Genomic DNA, 20,359 nt, shown 5'->3' with positions numbered 1-20,359 from the left:
CCACCACATGGCCACGCGGAAAGAGTTATCTTACTGCATGGCCATTTTTTAAGGGGCTTTTTGCCTGCTGCGGTAGAAAGGGCCCTGGCGTGTGGGGAAAATGGCCCCTGCCACTACTGCAGGCCCCTTTTCCCACAGCTTAGTAAAAGGACCCTTTAGATAGTGAGCCCTTTGGGGATAGAAAAATACATATTGTGCCAATATGTGGCAAAAAAAAGTGCTGACACCTACATGTGTAGCTTATAGAATACCAATTTATATGTGTGAACGTCAGCATGTACACATGTAAATTGTTGTATATTCTCTGTTCATGTTTGAACATGCATCTTTCTACAATTGTATCTCCTACTACACATGCAGGCAATTGTGCGCTCCTGCACGTATTTTAGAAAAAGCTCTACGTTGGCAGATCCTTTTCTAAACTAATACTGAAATTGTTCATGCCCTGTCCTGGACATATCAATTCTGATTTCTACACTCTATCTAAAGTGGGGCTGTAAATCATGCAAGTTAGTAAAGGAGACTCAGATTATACACCCTCTGGGAACAGCAAAATACCTGCTGTACCTGAATGTAACTTGCCTTCAGCTGCCAATAAAGAGGTGAAAGCTAATTCCCACAAAACAAAAAGTTTGAATGTAACCCAAATTCTTGACATTTTTCATCTTCAATTGTGTTATATCCAGGCCTGTAATTGTCTTAAATGTTAAGAATACTTTTAAAAAGAGAAACAGTGCCAGGCCTGTTTTGAAGTCCTTCCAAGCATGTAATACAACAACTGCTGAGTTTCAGCTGGATAGTACATTGCACTGTTGTGCCAAAAGTTTGAGAAAGTGGCAACCAAAGAGAAGAAATAAAATTCAACAGTTGGAAATAAAAACAGGGCCCCTGTTTTCCCACAACATAACATAGTAACATAGTAGATGACGGCAGAAAAAGCCCTGCATGGTCCATCCAGTCTGCCCAAGATAAACTCATATGTGTATACCTTACCTTGAATTTGTACCTGTCTTTTTCAGGGCACAGACCGTATAAGTCTGCCCAGCAGTATTTCCCACCTCCCAACCACCAGTCCCGCCTCCCATCACTGGCTCTGGTACAGACCGTATAAGTCTGCCCTCCCCTATCCTAGCCTCCCAACCACCAACCCCTCTTCCCCCCACCTGCTCCGCCACCCAATTTCAGCTAAGCTTCTAAGGATCCATTCCTTCTACACAGGATTCCTTTATGCATATCCCACGCATGTTTGAATTCCGTTACCGTTTTCATCTCCACCACTTCCCGTGGGAGGGCATTCCAAGTGTCCACCACCCTCTCTGTGAAAAAATACTTACTGACATCTTTCCTGAGTCTGCCCCCCTTCAATCTCATTTCATGTCCTCTTGTTCTACCGCCTTCCCATCTCCGGAAAAGATTCGTTTGCGGATTAATACCTTTCAAATATTTGAACGTCTGTATCATATCACCCCTGTTCCTCCTTTCCTCCAGGGTATACATGTTCAGGTCAGCAAGTCTCTCTTCATACGTCTTGGAACGCAAATCCCATACCATCCTCGTAGCTTTTCTTTGCACCGCTTCCATTTTTTTAACATCCTTCGCAAGGTACGGGCTCCAAAACTGAACACAATACTCCAGGTGGGGCCTCACCAACGTCTTATACAGGGGCATTAAAACCTCCTTTCTTCTGCTGGTCACACCTCTCTCTATACAGCCTAGCAATCTTTTAGCTACGGCCACCGCCTTGTCGCACTGTTTCGTCGCCTTCAGGTCCTCAGATACTATCACCCCAAGATCCCTCTCCCCGTCCGTGCCTATCAGACTCTCCCCGCCTAACACATATGTCTCCCTTGGATTTCTACTCCCTAAGTGCATTACTTTGCATTTCTTCGCATTGAATTTTAATTGCCAAACATTAGACGTATTGCAGGTCATCAATAATTCTCCTCTGGTTAACACTCATGTTGGCTAGTTAACATTCTCATTCTTATTTTTAATTCCATTCTTTGTTCTTGTTTGTTTGCATGCTTTTAGATATACTGACTCCTGAAGCAGGCATCTTGATGCTGAAACACAGTTCTATATCCAGCCTGTATATACTTTGATATCTAATAAATTTGCCTTGCAATCTACCTCTGGACTATATTTTTTTTATTTGGTCAGCCACTGTCCCTTCCCTACTTCCTTATTTTTTACAGACCTGTTCTCATAGGGAACTGGCCTTTCTATTGTTGTTTGGAGTTAGCTGCCTTTGACATATGCACATCCCGGCCATTTTCTTTTGCTCTCTCCACTTTTCCTCAAACTAGACCAATTCATTTTATAGTTCCTTCACTATGTTGTACTTGTATGTTATTTGTTTGCCAAATTTCTATGCCACAGGGCCACACTAAGGAGGTCTTTTACTAAAACTTAGCTTGAGTTATCTGCAGCAGGACCCATGTTATTCCTATGGGCCCTGCTGTGGATAACTTGAGCTAAGCTTTAGTAAAAGACCCCCTTACAAGTATATCCGTGAATTTTCAGCGGGAAATGGCCAGCCATGAGCCAATGAAAATTTGCAGTTAGCAGCTAGCTGGTTATATCATATGTTATAACTGGCTATCCGCCGATTTTCAGCATGAGTTTGACGGCCATGTTTGGCCATGTGCATACCTGGTATTTCTTTGGTCGATTAAAATAATAATTCAACAATGCATATAACAGGTGGATAAAAAGAAGAACCAGGCACCTCAAAAAGAAGGCAAGAAGAACATGCACAGGGAGGGGATGAAGTCAGTTTCCGAATTGTGTTACGCTGGTTGGAATGAAGCCTACTTGATTTTTGGAAACTGAATGCATCCCCTCACAATATACAGTATCCATAAAACAATATAAACATGGATAAAACATCAAGCGCCCTGTTTACAAAGGCGTACTAGCAGTCTTTGGTGCACGCTACAAATTAGCGCACAATAACTGTGTAGATGCCCACAATATTCCTATGGATGCCTACACAGTTAGCACACGCTAAAGAATGCTAGCGTGCCTTTGTAAACAGGGCCCCAAACTTCCTATAATCAAATATAATACACAAAAAACATACACACATATTTGAACTCCATAAATCCAAAATAATACACTTTGAACCAGCTAGTATTCTATACCCTGTACGCATGTGATGAGCACGCCCCAAAACTGCCCATGGCTATGCCCCCTTAGACATAAGAGCCTTTGGATTTTGTACACACAGTTTATTGAATACCGACTTATGGCAGTTACGCATGTAACAGCCAATGAGTTCCAGTTAGCACCAGTTATAGCTACTAATTGGTCATTAATGCCAATTAGTAGCTAATTGATATATTAAGTTATGCATACAACTGTCATTCTGTAACTTGCATACACAGTTCTGCACGATACGTTTAAAATTGTGTGAGCAAGTTTATGGAATTAGGGGGTATATGACTGATATCTAAATAGCCTCAGATTTTCTTATTTTTGCTGTTCAAATTACACACACACACAAAAAAAGACCACAAAAGAAACATGAATTCAACAATATAGAAATAAGAGTGTAAATAGCAATATAAGAGGCAAACTCACTGTCAGCTTGCTTAGAATCTATATATAAATAAGCTCCATCCTCTCTAGCCTGCATTATCTGCTGTATTAGTTAACATGTGGTACAGATTTTTGCATTGACTGTGAGGCCCTTGAGAAAACAAAACAAAATGAAATGTAGTGGCACATATCAGGAAAATAAATACTTTATACAGATATATGGGGACCAATTTTCAGCAAAATATAGGTATTTATCCTGTGGCATGAGGTTTCTAGATGCTAGTTGAAGAAAGAACCAATTCTCACAAAATAGCCACGCTAATCACCGACAAAGTGAGAAATATACACTCATCCTATATCTTCATGCAACTTTACTAGTGGTCAATAGACAACATTATAATACTTCTTTATGGTTTTCTTTTTTCTTTCTGGGGGTCCTTGTATGAAGCTGTGGCAAAAGGTGTTTTTGACACGCTCCGAAGCCCCTTTTCACCGTAGAGGGCAAAAGGCAGGTTTCCCTTTTCTTAAAGAAGTGGCTGTGCAGCAAATGAACCACTTGCCGCGCGGTCATTTCAGGGGGGGAACACTTACCGCCACCCATTGAGGTGGCAGTAAGGGCTCCCGCGCTAACCTGGCGGTAACCGTGAAGCAAGCGCCACTGCCCGATTACCACCGGGTAGACACTGGTGCTACAAAAATTATAATACTTTTGCAGCGCAGGAAATGGCGCACACTGGGGGAGGGAACTGCTGCAGTAGCCCAGTGGTACTTCCCTTTTAGCGAGCGGTAAGCCCACTTTGGGCTTACCGCCGCTTCGTAAGATGTCCCCTTAATTTCTTATAGCTCATAAAATTTGGATAAAAAAGGCCTCGGCAGTAAAAGGTTTCAAGCTGCTTCAATAATAAGCACTCAGGCTTTACAACAACGTCACTGATTGTAATCACTGCTGCATCTTTTAACTTTGCCCAATCAATCTCCAAAAACCTCCTTTTCCACCTTTATTATGGCATGTCAACTAGAAATATTCAATATTTGTCAATGTCACCACTAACATTGCCAGGCTGCTTCCCATGGTCTGAATATCAGGCCCAGGTGTGTTTACATATGTGATTGATGCACTTAATGGAGGTAATTTTATAAAGACTTTTTTATACATATGGGTCAAATACGAGCATGAATGACCTCTTATAAAATACCAACCGGCGTACAAGTATGTGCCATGAAAGGATAGCATATACTTTGCCAGTAGGTGTGTACAGGTGTGGTGTGCGGGTGGATCATCGACAGAGTTCACAAGTATGCATGTAGATTTTAAAATACACTAATCTGATGCCTATTTAAATTTATGTGAGGACATTTATACCTGTTCTAGGGCAGGGTATATCAAGAGCTTAATAAACATAAAAAAACAGATTTGATAAAGACAAGTAGATGCTTATTTGTCTTTATAAAATAGTACCTAAGTAGATGCCTATTTCCCCACTTAAGACAGGCACCTTGTTTTAAATTTTTATTGTTATATTTTTTTAACAGAATCATTCTCAAGGTCAAGGGGATTAATCATGACTGTTGAATCTAAAAATTTCAGGTGCAATCTGTATAGAACCGAGATAGGTAAGTAACTCATACCTCTGTAGAAAGAAAAAAAATATGCATCAAAGATGATTATAAGTTGATGCCCAAGGTAATTCACAAGGTGACTTAATCATTTGAATGATATTAATAGCAGTAATTTTTACAGAATTCCCCTCAGGCTCAGAGGGGATTACTCATCCTCCCTATTCACTCTTGGGTGTCCAATTATGGTATGTGGAAAAGTTGGTAACGCTATCTGTATTAAGATGTATTAAGTCAGTCCATTAAGGCACTGCTATGATGTAAGCAGTGTGAACATTGCCCTCTAAAGAACCCTTCAGGACACTCCCCCTGAGTACTAGTTATTTCTTTTTCAGGTCATTCTAAATAACTTTTTCAGACTATGGAAACACACCAATTAGCAGCCAAGTTTTTCCAATTATCTGCACTCATACAAGAAGAAATTCAGTTTCTGATGTCTTATCACCATCACCTACTGGAACTGAATTCCACCCCCCCTCCCCCACCCCAGTTTGAAGAAAACTTGCAAAGGAATCCAGGGCAAAACCTGAAAACCATATTACAGTGACTATAAAAGCAACAAAACAAAAGTGAATTCTCCTACCGGTGCACTCCACTGTTACACATAATGATGTGACAGGCTCCTAGTCTGTTACAGAGCTCTGAAGACACTGACAGCAAGCCGACCCCTGAAGCACTGCAGGCAGTGTAAGCACAAGCTGCTGTGCGTTTTGATCTGATGAAAGAGTCTACCAGTCGATAAAGTTCATCCAGCGATTTCAGCAGCCGCATTGACTGTCAAGGAAAGAGAATGAAAACATGAATGTTAGACAAGTCTGGGCAGGAAGTAATTAGTTTTGCAAATTTTTTTTTAATGGAGAACTGACAATCAATTTTTTTTTGTTACATTTGTACCCCACGCTTTCCCACTCATGGCAGGCTCAATGCGGCTTACATGGGGCAATGGAGGGTTAAGTGACTTGCCCAGAGTCACAAGGAGCTGCCTGTGCCTGAAGTGGGAATTGAACTCAGTTCCTCAGTTTCCCAGGACCAAAGTCCACCACCTTAACCACTAGGCCACTCCTCCAATCTAGCCCAATGTGTAGATTCTATAATGGCACAACTAATGTAAATCCACATTTACATGCTTAACTTTCGACTTGAGCACTTATGCCATTCAAATGGCTGGTGTAAATGCTTGTGCCTAACTGTAGGCAGTTAAGGTGTGTAAATGCTAGTATTCTATAACCCATCCATGCCTCTCCTAAGGCCACACCCCTCTTGGAGTTCCACACTCTGGAATTTTGAGAACACGACTTTAGAATACTGAATAATGGCAGTTACACAAGCAATTACCAACAATTAACACCAATTATAGGCAATAATTGGTTGTTAAGGCCTATTCGCATCTATTTATTCTACTAAGTTACTAACCTTATTCTGTAAATTGCATGCACAACTTTGTGCACTAGTCAGAAATCTGGCTACAGAACTTTGTAGAATTATGGTTTTAGAATATCAAATATCATTTGAGCCATATTTATTTTATTTATTTATTTATTAGGATTTATTTACCGCCTTTTTAAAGGAATTCACTCAAGGCAGTGTAAGGTAAGAATATGCATGGAAATAACAGCAGAGATTTTTAGGGGGCATGATTTGCATGTGATCTGAGTGGTCCAAAAATTATGGTTTAAAGTTGGCAACTCTATCTGTATTAAGATGTATTAAGCCAGTCCATTGAGGCACTGTTATGATGTGGGCAGTGCCCTCAAAAGAACTCTAAGGCCATTCAGGACACTCTCTACTTCTGGGCTAACTCATAGTAATGTGGAGGGGCATTTTTGAAAGGGGATGACCATCTCTAAGGGTGCCCAACTATAAGGACGGAGCCGCGAAGGGGCAGGGCAACGCGTATTATCGAAACAAGATGGATGTCCATCTTTCGTTTCGATAATACGGTCGGGGACGCCCAAATCTTGACATTTAGGTCGACCTTAGAGATGGTCGTCCTCGATTTTCGGTGATAATGGAAACCAAAGACATCTATCTCAAAAACGTCCAAATCCAAGCCTTTTGGTTGTGGGAGGAGCCAGCATTTGTAGTGCACTGGTCCCCCTCACATGCCAGGACACCACCTGGCAACTGCAGTGGACTTCAGAAATTGCTCCCAGGTGCATAGCTCCCTTACCTTGGGTGCTGAGCCCCCCAAACCTCCACCCCCCAGGTCCACCTACCTGAAGTACACTGCACCCACTACAACTGCTCCAGGGACCTGTATACTGCTGCGATGGACCTGAGTATGACATTTGAGGCTGGCATAGAGGCTGGCAAAAAAGTATTTTTAAACTTGTTTTATATGGTGGGAGGGGGTTAGTGACCACTGGGGGAGTAAGGGGAGGTCATCCCCCATTCTCTCCAGTGGTCATCTGGTCAGTTCGGGCACCTTTTTGAGGCTTGGTCGTGAAAAAAAATGGACCAAGTAAAGTCGGCCAATTGCTCGTCAGAGACGCCCGTCTTTTTTCTATTATCGGCCGAGGACAACCATCTCCTAATTACGCCCCAGTCTCGCCTTCGCTACCCTGCCGACACGCCCCCATGAACTTTGGTCGACCCCGTGACGGAAAGCAGTCGAGGGTGTCAAAAAATCAGCTTTTGATTATGCCGATTTGGACGACCTTGCAAGAAGGAAGCCCATCTCCCGATTTGTGTCAAAAGATGGGCGTCCTTCTCTTTCGAAAATAAGCATGATGGTAACATAGTAGATGATGGCAGAGAAAGACCTGTACAGTCCATCCAGTCTGTCCAACAAGATAAACTCATATGTGCTACTTTATGTGTATACCTGACCTTGATTTGTATCTGCAATTTTCAGGGCACAGACCGTAGAAGTCTGCCCAGCACTAGCCCCACCTCCCACCACCGGCTCTGCCACCTAATCTCCGCTAAGCTTCTGAGGATCCATTCCTTCTGAACAGGATTCCTTTATGTTTATCCCACGCATTTTTGAATTCTGTTACCGTTTTCATCTCCACCACCTCCCACGGGAGGGCATTCCAAGTACCCACCACTCTCTCCATGAAAAAATACTTCCTGACATTTTTCTTGAGGCTGCCCCCCTTCAATCTAATTTCATGTCCTCTAGTTCTACTGCCTTCCCATCTATGGAAAAGGTTTGTTTGCGGATTAATACCTTTCAATTATTTGAACGTCTGTATCATATCACCCCTGTTTCTCCTTTCCTCCAGGGTATACATGTTCAGGTCAGTAAGACTTTCCTCATACTTCTTGTAACACAAATCCCATACCATTTTGTAGCTTTTCTTTGCATCGCTTCAATTCTTTTTACATCCTTAGCAAGATACGGCCTCCAAAACTGAACATAATACTCCAGGTAGGGCCTCACCAATGACTTATACAGGGGCATCAACACCTCCTTTCTTCTGCTGGTCACACCTCTCTCTATACAGCCTAGCAACCTTCTAGCTACGGCCACCGCCTTATGTTAAATCTACTCATGTTAGGTCTGTATTTTATTTTGGAAAAAGTATAATAAAATTGGCATTGTTTGATGCTGAGGGCTGTTTCCATGAATTTGTGTTGGGGGCAAAGGGATTATCCACACCACGACCAGCTTGCCCCTGACAAACTGTGCACAACTTTTGGGAATACCCATGCCCCTTCCAAGGCCACTTCCTCTTTTGGGTTGTGCGTGAGAGAATTTAGGCACAGTTCTTTATAGAATTGTGCATAGGCAATTTCGTATGCAACTCAGGAGTGTACCAAATTTAAGTGATCTTTACAGAATCCAGAGGACAAGGGGCAATTCTATAACAGGGCACCTACATTTACACACCACTTGAGTGTGTAAGCGTTCAAAATAATGTGACTTTTGTGGGTAAGTGCTATTCTGAAGGGGCGTGCATACATGACATAGTGCCAGATTCTATAAATGGTGTGACAACAAGAAGAGGGAATCCAAAAGCACAGAGGCAATGCAGAAAGCAAAGAAGCACAAGGAGACTTCAAGTTAGGGGCATCTCAGCTTTGCTTTATTGGTCAGACCCAACACGGTCCATGTTTCGGCATGAAATGTCTGTGTCAGGGTTCTAATGATGGTATCTGTTGCCAAGGGTATCAATAACCCATCTTCACTATGCACCCTAGTCTTGAAAAAGACAAATGTGTTCCTCTGGAAAGGTGTCAAAACTGACAGCGTGGGAAATATAAGCACTGGCGTCTTCCCAGAGAAGCACATTTGTCTTTTTCAAGACATATATTTAAAATGGATTATTGATACCCCTGGCAACAGATACCAACATTAGACCCCTGATGCAGGCATTTCATGCCGAAACACGAACCGTGTCTTTTACTTGGGCGCACTAGCATTTTTAACACATGCTAAAAATGCTAGTGTGCCTTTGTAGAAGACCCCCTTTATTTCTCTGCTATGGCCTTGTCTTCCCTGAGTGCCCTTTCACCCCTCGGTCATCTAGAGGTCTAACTGACACAAAAATACAGAGCAGTTCCATAAAGAGGATAGAGCAGGTGTGTCAAACATGTGGCTGCAGGAAAGTTTTGTGAGGCCTGCATTGTAATATCTAATGTGCATTCTAAATGTATCATCTGGTTAATTACATAATGTAAATTTGTTTTCTAAGTAATTGTAATGGAGTTCAAATATTTTAGTATGGCCTATCGATGTATGTGTGACTACTGTAGTGGCCCATCATCAGTCATGAGTTTGATATACATGCAGGTGAAGAGTAAAGGGTCATTGGTTTGATACACTGCCTTTTTATGGTACAACCAAAGCGGTTTACATTTATTATATGTAGGTACTTTATCACAATCCAAGTATTTGTACCTGGGGCAATGGAGGGTTAAGTGACTTGCCCAGAGTCACAAGGAGCTGCAATAGGAACTGAGCCAAGTTCGCCAGCTTCTCAGCCTACTGTGCTAACCATAAATTCAGGGCAAAGACAACTTCCTTTGTATCCACCTTATAAAAGTATGACTCCCATTTTACATAGAATGTAGAGACTAGAATTGCAACATTAAGGTTGGGATGTGCTCAATCCTATCAGAGCCTTTTAAAAAATAACTACAAGCTTTTTCTTGATTTTTCAGTCGGTTGTGATGGTGGTCTAGGGCTCTGGTGACACAGCAGGCCTTTGTGTTTTTATTCTGTTTTTCTCTTTCCTCTTGTTTGTTTGTTTCTTTCCTTTCTTATTGGTTGGCATTCTTTTTCCTGTTTGCATTATGTTATTTTTAAAATTTGTAACCTGGCTTAATGGTTGTCCTAAAGCGGTCTATCAAATAAAGTAACCTTCAACCTTCAAGAACAGACACGTATCTGCCGCACATACAATGGGTCCAGCCATTTTACAAAGATACCCATTGAAAAAAAAGAATGGAATGGACCTGGCAGCTTCCATATGGACGTGTAGGCACATACATATGCAAACAGAAATTTCACAACTTCTATGTGTATCTGTCCCATTTTCACAAACTTACTTGTGTAAGTCCCTCTAGTTTTGGCTGAGCCCAAGATGGGTGGGCAGAAGAACTCCGCCTTGTCCCACAAGTGATCTGGTCTCTCGCTCTCTTGCCTGCATGCCATATGGTCTCTCAAACATTCCCCCTCCCCTGCATACCTTTTAAATAGCAGATTTTCAACAGCAGCGAGCAACAACTAATACACACTGCTCATGTTGGCCCCACAGCCTTCCCTCTGATGTAACTACCTGTTTCCGCATAGGCGGGAATACATCAGAGGGAAGGCTATGGGGCCGGTGCGAGCAGTATGTATCAGTCGCTGCTCACTGCAGGCAAAGACCTGCTATTTAAAAGGTATGCAAGGAGGGACAGTTGTTGAGAGTTTTCGGCTGGTGGGACTTGAGGATCCATTCCAGTCACATCATAGGTGTGCTGATACTGGGTGGGCCTGGGCCCACCCAAGCCCACCCTTGGCTACGCCACTGTTCTATCCTCTTTACTTTCAGGAAAGTTCAATATTTTAGGGACTCCTTCTACCCAAGGGTTTTTCCCTGCATCAGCTTCACAGTGAATTCAATACTTTTGGAACTTCCCCTCACCCAAGGACTCTCAGTCTGCTTCAGTACTTTAGGGACCTCCCTGCCCAAGGGTTTTCAGCCTGGAAATATTTTAGGGACCTCCCTGCCCAAGGGCTTTCAGCCTGCAACTGCTTCTCTCCTTCAGCTCCTCTCTCCTGAACTGAACTCTACTGCTGGGACGCCTTCCCACCTGCCTAATCAATCCATGGCTTCAGCTACCACCACCAATCATTCTCCTTCCCTTAGCTTCCTCACACCCAAACCAGCTGAGTTAAGCATTAGACTAATGAGACCAATGATGAGCTCCTGCACACAGGGTTTCCTAACTCTCTTTCCGCCTAGTGGCAGCCACTCTACACAACCTGCCAGCTTACACCCATGTCTTCCCTGATTGCAGCTAGGAGTCCAGTCTGGGTTCTTCATCTCCCCCTCTGGCTCCTTGTCTGCAATATCTTCTGGGACTTGTATTTCAGACTGAAACTGCCTTAACCCAACTATCCTGGATGTGACTTTATCACAGTATCTCCTTTGTAAAATGGGGAATACATATGTAGAATTTAGTCCCATCCAAATCACACCCCTTGCAATCTCTATGTGGTGTGGATATCCTTGTATAAATAGCAGTGTTCTGAAATCAGTGTTTACACGTTTATGTGAGATACACATTTAAAGGTTGCTAGTTAAACCTGGATATAGTTCTAAAATAATGACCTGCATGTCTCTGGTTTTAGCTTCATATTTCACAATATGGATTTTGGAGCTAATTTTACCAAAGTGCCTATTTTATTCCTCTTTTATTTTATTTTATTTTTTTTAAATAGGTACCCAGAACCAGTCTGCAATACTCTATACATAAAAGAACAGGTGCTCTAAAGAGACTGCATTTATGCATGCACTCTGTGAATATCTTTAGCTATTTTATAAAAGAGATGGCTGAAGGGAGATATGAATGAAGTCCACAAAATCCTGAGTGTTGTAGAATGAGTAAAAGTGAATCGATTTTTTTACTCTTTGGAAAACTACAAAGAGTAGGGGTCACTCAATGACGCTACATGGAAATACTTTTAAAACAAATAGGAGGAAATATTTTTTTACTCAATGAATAGTTAAGCTCTGGAAATCTCTCCTGGAGAATGTGGTATCAGTGGTTAGCATATCTGGGTTTAAAAAAGGTTTGGACAAGTTCCTGAAGGAAAAGTCCACAGTCTGATATTGAGATAGAAATGGGAAAGCCACTGCTTGTCCTGGGATTGGTAGCATGGAATTTTGCTACTAACTGAGTTTCTGCCAGGTACTTGTGACCTGGGTTGGCCACTGCTGGAAGCAGGATATCGGGCTAGATGAACCATTGGTTATTTGTATGCATGTAAAAGCCTATTTTACAAATAGATAAATGTATTTTTTTTTTAATGTGTGAGAATGATTTTTTTTATTTATGCATTATTAACCAATCTGATATATACAATAAAATGAATTGAGTAATACAGCATGTCTGAAGAGAGTTTGTCAGGGTGTTTTTATGTTATAGAACATAGCAAACAAAACCAAAATTATCCCATTAAGTACAAAACTTGATCATAATTTTGGACCCTACCCCTCTTAAAAATACTATTATTTGTTGAATATAATTAAATTAAGGGGCCCTTTTACTAAGCCATGTAGGCGCCTACGCGCACCCAATGTGCGTCAATTTTTAGTTACTGCTCGACTACCAAGTGGCCCTTGTGGTAATTTCATTTTGATGCGTTTCTGCTATGTGCGCCGGAAAATATTTTAATTTTATGGCATGTGGGCAATAATCTGCATTTTACGCACATAGACCATTACTGCCCGGTTACCGCGTGACACCTTACTTCTATGTCAATGGCTGGCGGTAAGGTGTCAGACCCAAAATGGACATGCGTCAATTTTCATGTTGTCACACGTCAATGTTTGAAAAAAAATTTTAAAAGGCATTTTTTACAGGTGCACTACTGCAGGCCATTTTCAGCGTGCCTTAGTAAAAGGACCCCTAAATAACTAGATGGCCTTTTCTTTACCTTATCTATAAAAGCAGCCTTAGAAGAAGAGTTCGGAGGCAAATTTGACTTATCCAGATAGAAGGCCCTAAAAATAAACAGAAGAAAGACTTTACCATTAAGTGTACACTTAAAGATATCAGTACATTTCATACTGTGGGTTATAGTACAGAAGACAATATACATAGTAAATCTTGCAAAGCTGAACTGGTCGACAATAAAGGAACACAAACAATGAAACTAAAAGAAATACACTTGGTGGCCGGTTTGCTTACTGTGGTCGGTGCTGAGCCCGGATGTTCAATGCTGTGCCTTTTCTGGTGAGCAGCACTGAATATCCTTTTTTTTATTGGTTGGTTTAAATTTAACCAGCCAAGCCGATATTCAGCACTGGCCAGTCAAGTTTAAACTGGCAAAAGATGTTCCAGCTATTTTGGTGCCTAATTTAGCCTCCAAATTTAGCTGGCAATGCGCTGAATATCGATGGATAGCCGGTTATATCATACGACATAACTGGTTATCCGCTAAGCTCTAACCAGCAATAATCAGTGGGACAAAACTGACTATTACTGGAGCCATTCCTGGCCAGTTAAATGGCTTTAGATATTGGGGGGATGGGCTCTCAACACAGAAACATATAGCATATGGTCTATTGAATCTGCCTATCCATCAACTAATCATTACATCACACTTTGGATTTATATTCCGCAAGCGCCTATTCAGTTCTGTGCAGATTACAATAACAGAAACCAAAATACTACATGTGGGAATTACAAAATAAGAACAGCACATTGGTTTTAATAGGATTAATCCACATATTTTTTTTAAAAAATTAAAAATTGAAGCTGCTTATGAAATATTAAATAATCTCGCAAAGATCAAACTGATGAAGGGAGAGAGTTCCAGATCGAAGCTGCTTGATGTGTTAATGAAAAAGATAGTAATCTAAAAGCTCTAACCAGCTTGTTTCCGCAGAGATTTTTTTGAACTGCTTTTTGCTTTTTTGAATTAGATAATGTCCTTCTGTGCAGAATCTTCTCTGGGAGCCTGCTCCATGGATCTACTATCTATTATGTAAGAACATATTTCATTTGATTAGTGCTGAGTTTACCACCATACAGCCTTATCCTATGACCTCTCATTCCAGAGCCTCCTTTCCACTGAAAGAGGCCCACCTACTATGCATTCATATCTTGGAGATCTTTAAATGTCTTTTGTCATAGCTCCCCTTTTCTACCTTTCCTCCAAGGTATATACACAGTGTTGTCAAAGGGGAGCAATTCATGAGGGAGATTTTCAGTATGTGGTATAGTGCAGTAAGGCTTAAGACTTTTCCTCAGGTCCTAGGCTCCAATATTCAAAGGCACTTAACTGAACAATGGCAGCCATTATGTGGACATGCACCTTATCTGGCCTTATCTGTAAATTTTCAGCAGCACTATCCAGTTAGAGCTGCTGACAATCATTACAGACCACCCTGGTACTGTCTGGATAGTGCCGGGGAAGAATGAGGGCATTCTGGAAAACTATCCCACTAAGTCTATAAAACTCACCAAAAATTACCTGCTCAAATTTGGGCGTGTGTCCAAATTGTGCATGCAATTTAACTGAATAATGAGCCAACTGGATCCGACAATTGGCTTTTTAACAAGCAATCATTGGCACAAATTAGATTTAATTAGAATTTACATGCATAAATTAAGGCATGAGATCCACATCTGAATTTTACACATGAGTAGAAAAAAGGGTGCAGAAGAGCCATGGGCAGAACGACGGTGTTTCTGGCATTTACGCACATTGTTATAGAATAAGGGGATATGTGCCCAATTTAGGCTTGTCCATTTGCACCACATTTCAGTTGGTACAAATGGCTGCACCTAAATTTAAGCGAGATTCCTGGGCATAAGCACTATTCTATAAACCACACCTAACTTTAAGCGTGGCTTATAGAATACTGCTTTTTGTTACATTTGTACCCTGCACTTTCCCACTCATGGCAGGCTCAATGTGGCTTACATGGGGCAATGGAGGGTTAAGTGACTTGCCCAGAGTCACAAGGAGCTGCCTGTGCCTGAAGTGGGAATTGAACTCAGTTCCTCAGTACCAAAGTCCACCACCCTAACCACTAGGCCACTCCTCCCTATAATTCACACCTATCCGGATGGTGGAGATATTCAGTCAGCTATCCAGATATCTATCCTGATAACTTTAAGATAGTTGATTTGTTGTCCTAAAGTTATCCAGATAGCAACTGTATTTTACCATTATCCATAAAGTAGTGGCATTTGCCAATTTACATATATACAGTATATACTTTAGAGCTGCCTGCTATTTGAATAGTGGTACTGAATAAACATGCATAATTTAAGCATTGCAGCCAGTGTTTTAACAATACATAAACAGCAATGTTTAAATATCAGGCTTTTTATTTATACCAGTAAGAATAAGAATGAATACAAATGTTTCCTCTACCTCTGTGAGCCTCTTGCGTCAATTACTTACTCAGAACAGGAAAATAAAGGCAGAAAATCCTAGGCAAAAAAGGTAAACAATTTTCCAACATGTGTGTGAGCAGTTTGATTTCTGTCCTTGTATTTCTGTTCTATGACTTCTCTCAGTTCTATTTCTGCCTTTTCATTCTTCTGGTGTCCTCCCCTTTTCTTTTCTATTTGCTTTCTCACTTCCTCCCTTATTTCTTTCTTGCAAAGAGAATATTTTAAAGCTTACTCTTCCTTCTCTCTCTTACTGCTTTCTTCTTCTGCTTCTCTTGTCTCTTCCTTTATGTTTTATTTTTCCCCACACCTTTATTCCTTTCACCTACACTCTTTGTTTCAATTCTTATTTCCTTCTCCTTCATCATCTCTTTGAATTTTTCCACCCTACATATCCAGGTTCCGATGTCATTCCTCATTCCAAGACTTATATCTCTTGTCTCCATTTCCTCCACAGCAGGGCCGCCGAGAGGGGGGGACAGGGAGGACAAAATTCCCCGGGCCTGGGCCTCCGGGGGGGCCCGGCGTCGCCACCGCAGTCCGGTCCGCCCACCCTCCGTCGCTCCCTGGCATTGAACTTAAGTGCCTCTAGTTCAAAAGCGCAGCAAGCAGCAGCAGACCACTCCTTCCTTCCGTGTCCCGCCCTTGCCTGATGTAACTTCCGCGAGGGTGGGACACGGAAGGAAGGAGTGGTCTGCCGCTGCTTGCTGTGCTTTCGAAGGTGAGGCGCTTAAGGTCAGTGCAGAGGGCCCGGGGGTGAAGAGAGGACCCGGTGGCGGGTGGAGGGGGGCCCGGCGACCTAGGGTGAGGGGGGCCCCGGGGGCAGCCTTGTCCTGGGCCTGGCCCAGTCTCTCGGCGGCCCTGCTCCACAGCATCCTTGATCCTCTTCCTCCCCTTTCATCATGAGTCTTATTTCCCTCCCCTGTTCTTGTTCTGTTTTTCTTGTCCTTTTTGTCCTCTCTTTCCATTTCTCTTCTCATTTACCATCTCATTTCCCATTCTTGCCTTCTCTTTTCATATCTCTTCTGAGATCTTTTTCTAACCCACCCCTCCTCTTCATTGTCCTCTCTTTCTATTTCTCTTCTCATTCACCATCTGTCTTCTCTTCCTTGCCAATTATTCTTTTTTCATATCTCTTTTCAGATCGTCCAGTTTTTAATCCACCCCTCCTTTCCATTGTCTTCTCTCTTAAGTTGTAAGCATAAATTCTAATTATTGGCAATTAGTGCGTTGTTATAGAATATGCTTGGATTTAGCTGTGGAACGCTAGGCGCAATATATAGAATCCGGTGGTATGTGCATAAATTATAGAACACTAGGCTCAGGCATTAACACCAACTGCAGTAAGCACATTTTCTGCCATCTGCACTAGTATTCTATAAAGAAAAGTTTGAAATAGTTTTCTGTTTATCTTCTTATCCTAGGTGCCTGTAAAAGAATTACCTTTTGTGTGTGTGTGGGGGGGGGGGGTAATTCTATAAGAATCTGCCTAGATTTAGGATTCAAAAAGCATGCATAGATGCCAGTATTCTAGTTATTTTTGTATGTATGAGGACATATACATGTATAAATGAACATATTCCAGCTGTTATGATTGGGGTCTGAACCCCTCTCAAACTTACCTCTTTCCTGGGGGTCAGCTTCTTAGCTGGCTTCTGTTTCTTTTCTCTTTCCTTTCTGAGCTGGCTCTGTCTCTCTGTGCTGGCAGCTTCCAGCAGCATGGGGTTAATTGTCTCACTTCACTACAGCTGTGTGTGTGTTGCCTGAGTTGCTCTAACTCTCTTTGGGTGTACTGGCTTCAAGGGTTTCACGGTTTTGCATTGGTGTGGGTTGGGCCTCTCTGGGTCAGTGTGCTTTTGCCTAGGTCTAGGGAGTGTGACATCATCAGGGAGGGCCTTGATAAGGAAGTGGTCTTGTTTCCTTCAGGGCCTTTGCTTTAGGTAGGGTGGTGCAGTGTGCACTTCTGACATTGTGTCTAGGGTCCCTGCTTGCTTTTGCTAAGGTCCAGGTTAGTGTTAGTGCAGTGTGCACTGGTGACTGTGTGTTTAGCTTTCCTGCTTTTCCCTTTTGGTTCCCCTGCTGTTCCCTCTTGGTTTTGGAAGCATTGCTATGTGTAGGGCTTTAGAAGCTCTGTTGCTGATAGAAGTACTTCAGGGTTTGGTGTTGTTAGGAACACTGCAGAGTTTGCTGTTAGAAGTACTTCTGGTGTTTGTGCTATTAGGAGCATTGCAGTCTTTGCTGTTGGTGTTTGGTGATTTAGAATCACTTTTGGCTTATGTGTTAGCTTCCCTTCTTTTTCCTTGTGGCTCCCCTGTCTTCCCTTTTAGTGCTAGGAGCTCTTCTGGTTGCTTGCCAGAGTAGTGCTTAGGAAGCACCTTGTTAGTTGTATCTAGCTTGCTAGAGCAGTGCTTAGGTAGCTGGTTAGTTCTGTGTTTAGCTTATTAGGGTAAAGCTCTGCTTGTAGCTTGGTGCTTAGTAGCACCTGTGTTAGCTTTGTGTTTAGTTCCCTGCTCTGTTAGTTTAGGGCTTAGGAAGTCCTGTTGTCAGTTTACTGTTAGGAACACTCCTGCTGGTTTAGGGCTTGGGAGCACGTAGATCAGTTTAGGTTTAGGAGCACTTCTGTTTCCAGTCCTGGTCCCTATGTCATCCGGTATCCAGTAAGTCCTGTCGGCTACTCGAACCCAGGAGCTCAACTTCTGGGGGGCTTAGTAGCTAAGTGCAGGTGAAGCTGTGTGGACCAGTCCAGTGTGCTCCAGTCCCATGTTCCAGTCCTGTGTCCTCCAGTCCGGGGGACCAGTCCAGTGTGTTCCGGTCCGGTGTGTGTTCCAGTCTGGTGTGCTCCAGTCCAGTGTGTTCCGGTCCGGTGTGTGTTCCAGTCCGAGGGATTGCAGTCCTGTGTCTTCCAGTCCGGGGGATTCCAGTCCATGTGTTCCGGTTCGCTGGGCAGTGCCTGCAGTCCCTGCCGGTGTGCTTACCCAGTGTTGGTTGGTGGGTTTTGCCTGCTGCTGTCGCTCCTCGTCAGCAGCCCAAGGGCTCACGTTTGCTCCAGAGCCCGGCCCCGCGGGCTCTGAACCTGAGAACCTGACAGATTGCAAAGGCCATGAGCCCGGCAAGAACCCCCGCCCAGCTGACCCAGCTGGGGTCCAGCTCCGTCATTGTTCTTGATCCTTCTATGACTCTTCGTCAGTATCGTGGGAAACTTTTGTCTCATCCTGTTTTGAAGAAGACCCCTGAAGCGGCAGCTGAGAGAAAACGTGTCCGGTGGCTTGGAATTGCTGAAAACCCAGTTTCAGATATGGACCCTTTTATCACGCTCGCTGAATATCGCCGCAGCCTGGTCTTGAATCCAGCTTTGTGGGATACTCCTGAAGCTGTCACTGAGAGGAGACGTCTTGGGAATTCCACGCTCTGGGCCCAGCAGGGGTCCAGTCCCGTTCAAGCAGCGCGCCTAGACAAGCCTCTGAATCCAGTCCGAGCAGCACGTCCAGCCAAGCTTCAGAGTCCAGTCCGAGGGACGCTTCCGACCGAGCCTCCGATGCCAGTTCAAGTGGCGCTTCCACTCAAGCCTCCGAGTCCAGTCCGAGGGATGCTTCTGACCGAGCCTCCAATGCCGGTTCAAGTGGCGCTTCCACTCAAGCTTCAGAGTGCAGTCCGTGGGACGCTGCTGACCGAGCCTCCGATTCCAGTCCGAGAGGGGCTTCTCACCGAGCCTCCGGTGCCAGTCCAGCCTCCACGCAAGCCTCGGAGTCCAGTTCAAGTGGCGCTTCAAACCAAGCCTCCTAGTACAAGTTTGGATCCCAGTTCCAACCCCATTTTTGAGCTGGATCCGTTTCTGACGCTCCATGATTACCGTGTCAAACTGTTGTCTGATCCAGCCCTGAAGAATACTCCTGAAGCTGCAGCGGAGAGAAGGCGTGTCTCCTGGCTTGGGTTCGAAGAAAACCCAGTTTCTGCTATTGACCCTTCTACCAAGCTCTTCTTTTATCGCTTCCAGCTTCTCTCGGATCCAGCCCTGCGGGATACTCCTGAAGCCCAAGCTGAAAGAAGGTGGCTTCCTGATTTTTCCCGCCAAACTTCTGAGTCCAGCCTGAAGGGCTTTGTCTGCCAAGCTTCTGAGTCCACACTGAGTTCCAGCCCAGTGCCTGAGTCTGTTTTGAGTTCCAGCAGTGACAGCCAAGATGCTGAGTCCAGAGCGAGTTGCAGCAGTAGCAGCCAAGATGCTGAGTCTGGATCGAGTTGCAGTTCCAGTCAAGATGCTGAGTCTGGATCGAGTTGCAGTTCCAGTCAAGATGCTGAGTCTGGAGCGAGTTGTAGTTCCAGTCAAGATACTGAGTCTGGAGTGAGTTGCAGCATTGGCAGTCAGGATGCTGAGTCTGGATCGAGTTGTAGTTCCAGTCAAGATGCTGAGGCTGGATCGAGTTGCAGTTCCAGTCAAGGTGCTGAGTCTGGATCGAGTTGGAGTTCCAGTCAAGATGCTGAGTCTGGATCGAGTTGCAGTTGCAGTTCCAGTCAAGATGCTGAGTCTGGATCGAGTTGTAGTTCCAGTCAAGATGCTGAGGCTGGATCGAGTTGTAGTTCCAGTCAAGATGCTGAGTCTGGAGTGAGTTGTAGTTCCAGTCAAGATGCTGAGTCTGGA

The 20,359-nt window shown here is 43.4% G+C and overlaps 1 protein-coding gene across 1 annotated transcript in view; it reads right to left on the bottom strand.

The window, feature by feature from the left end:
* The window catches only part of PREX2 (phosphatidylinositol-3,4,5-trisphosphate dependent Rac exchange factor 2), a 523,586-nt gene that overhangs the window by 35,924 nt on the left and 467,303 nt on the right, over positions 1 to 20,359 (bottom strand). Inside the window, 2 exon segments of the mRNA XM_030215317.1 lie at positions 5,741 to 5,931; positions 13,253 to 13,319. Coding sequence (XP_030071177.1) covers positions 5,741 to 5,931; positions 13,253 to 13,319 — 258 coding nt within the window.

This window comes from Microcaecilia unicolor, chromosome 1, assembly GCF_901765095.1.
Source record: "Microcaecilia unicolor chromosome 1, aMicUni1.1, whole genome shotgun sequence".
NCBI classification, from domain to species: domain Eukaryota; kingdom Metazoa; phylum Chordata; class Amphibia; order Gymnophiona; family Siphonopidae; genus Microcaecilia; species Microcaecilia unicolor.
The sequence above is the reverse complement of the archived record's forward strand: the minus strand, read 5'-3'. Positions and strand labels throughout refer to the sequence as shown.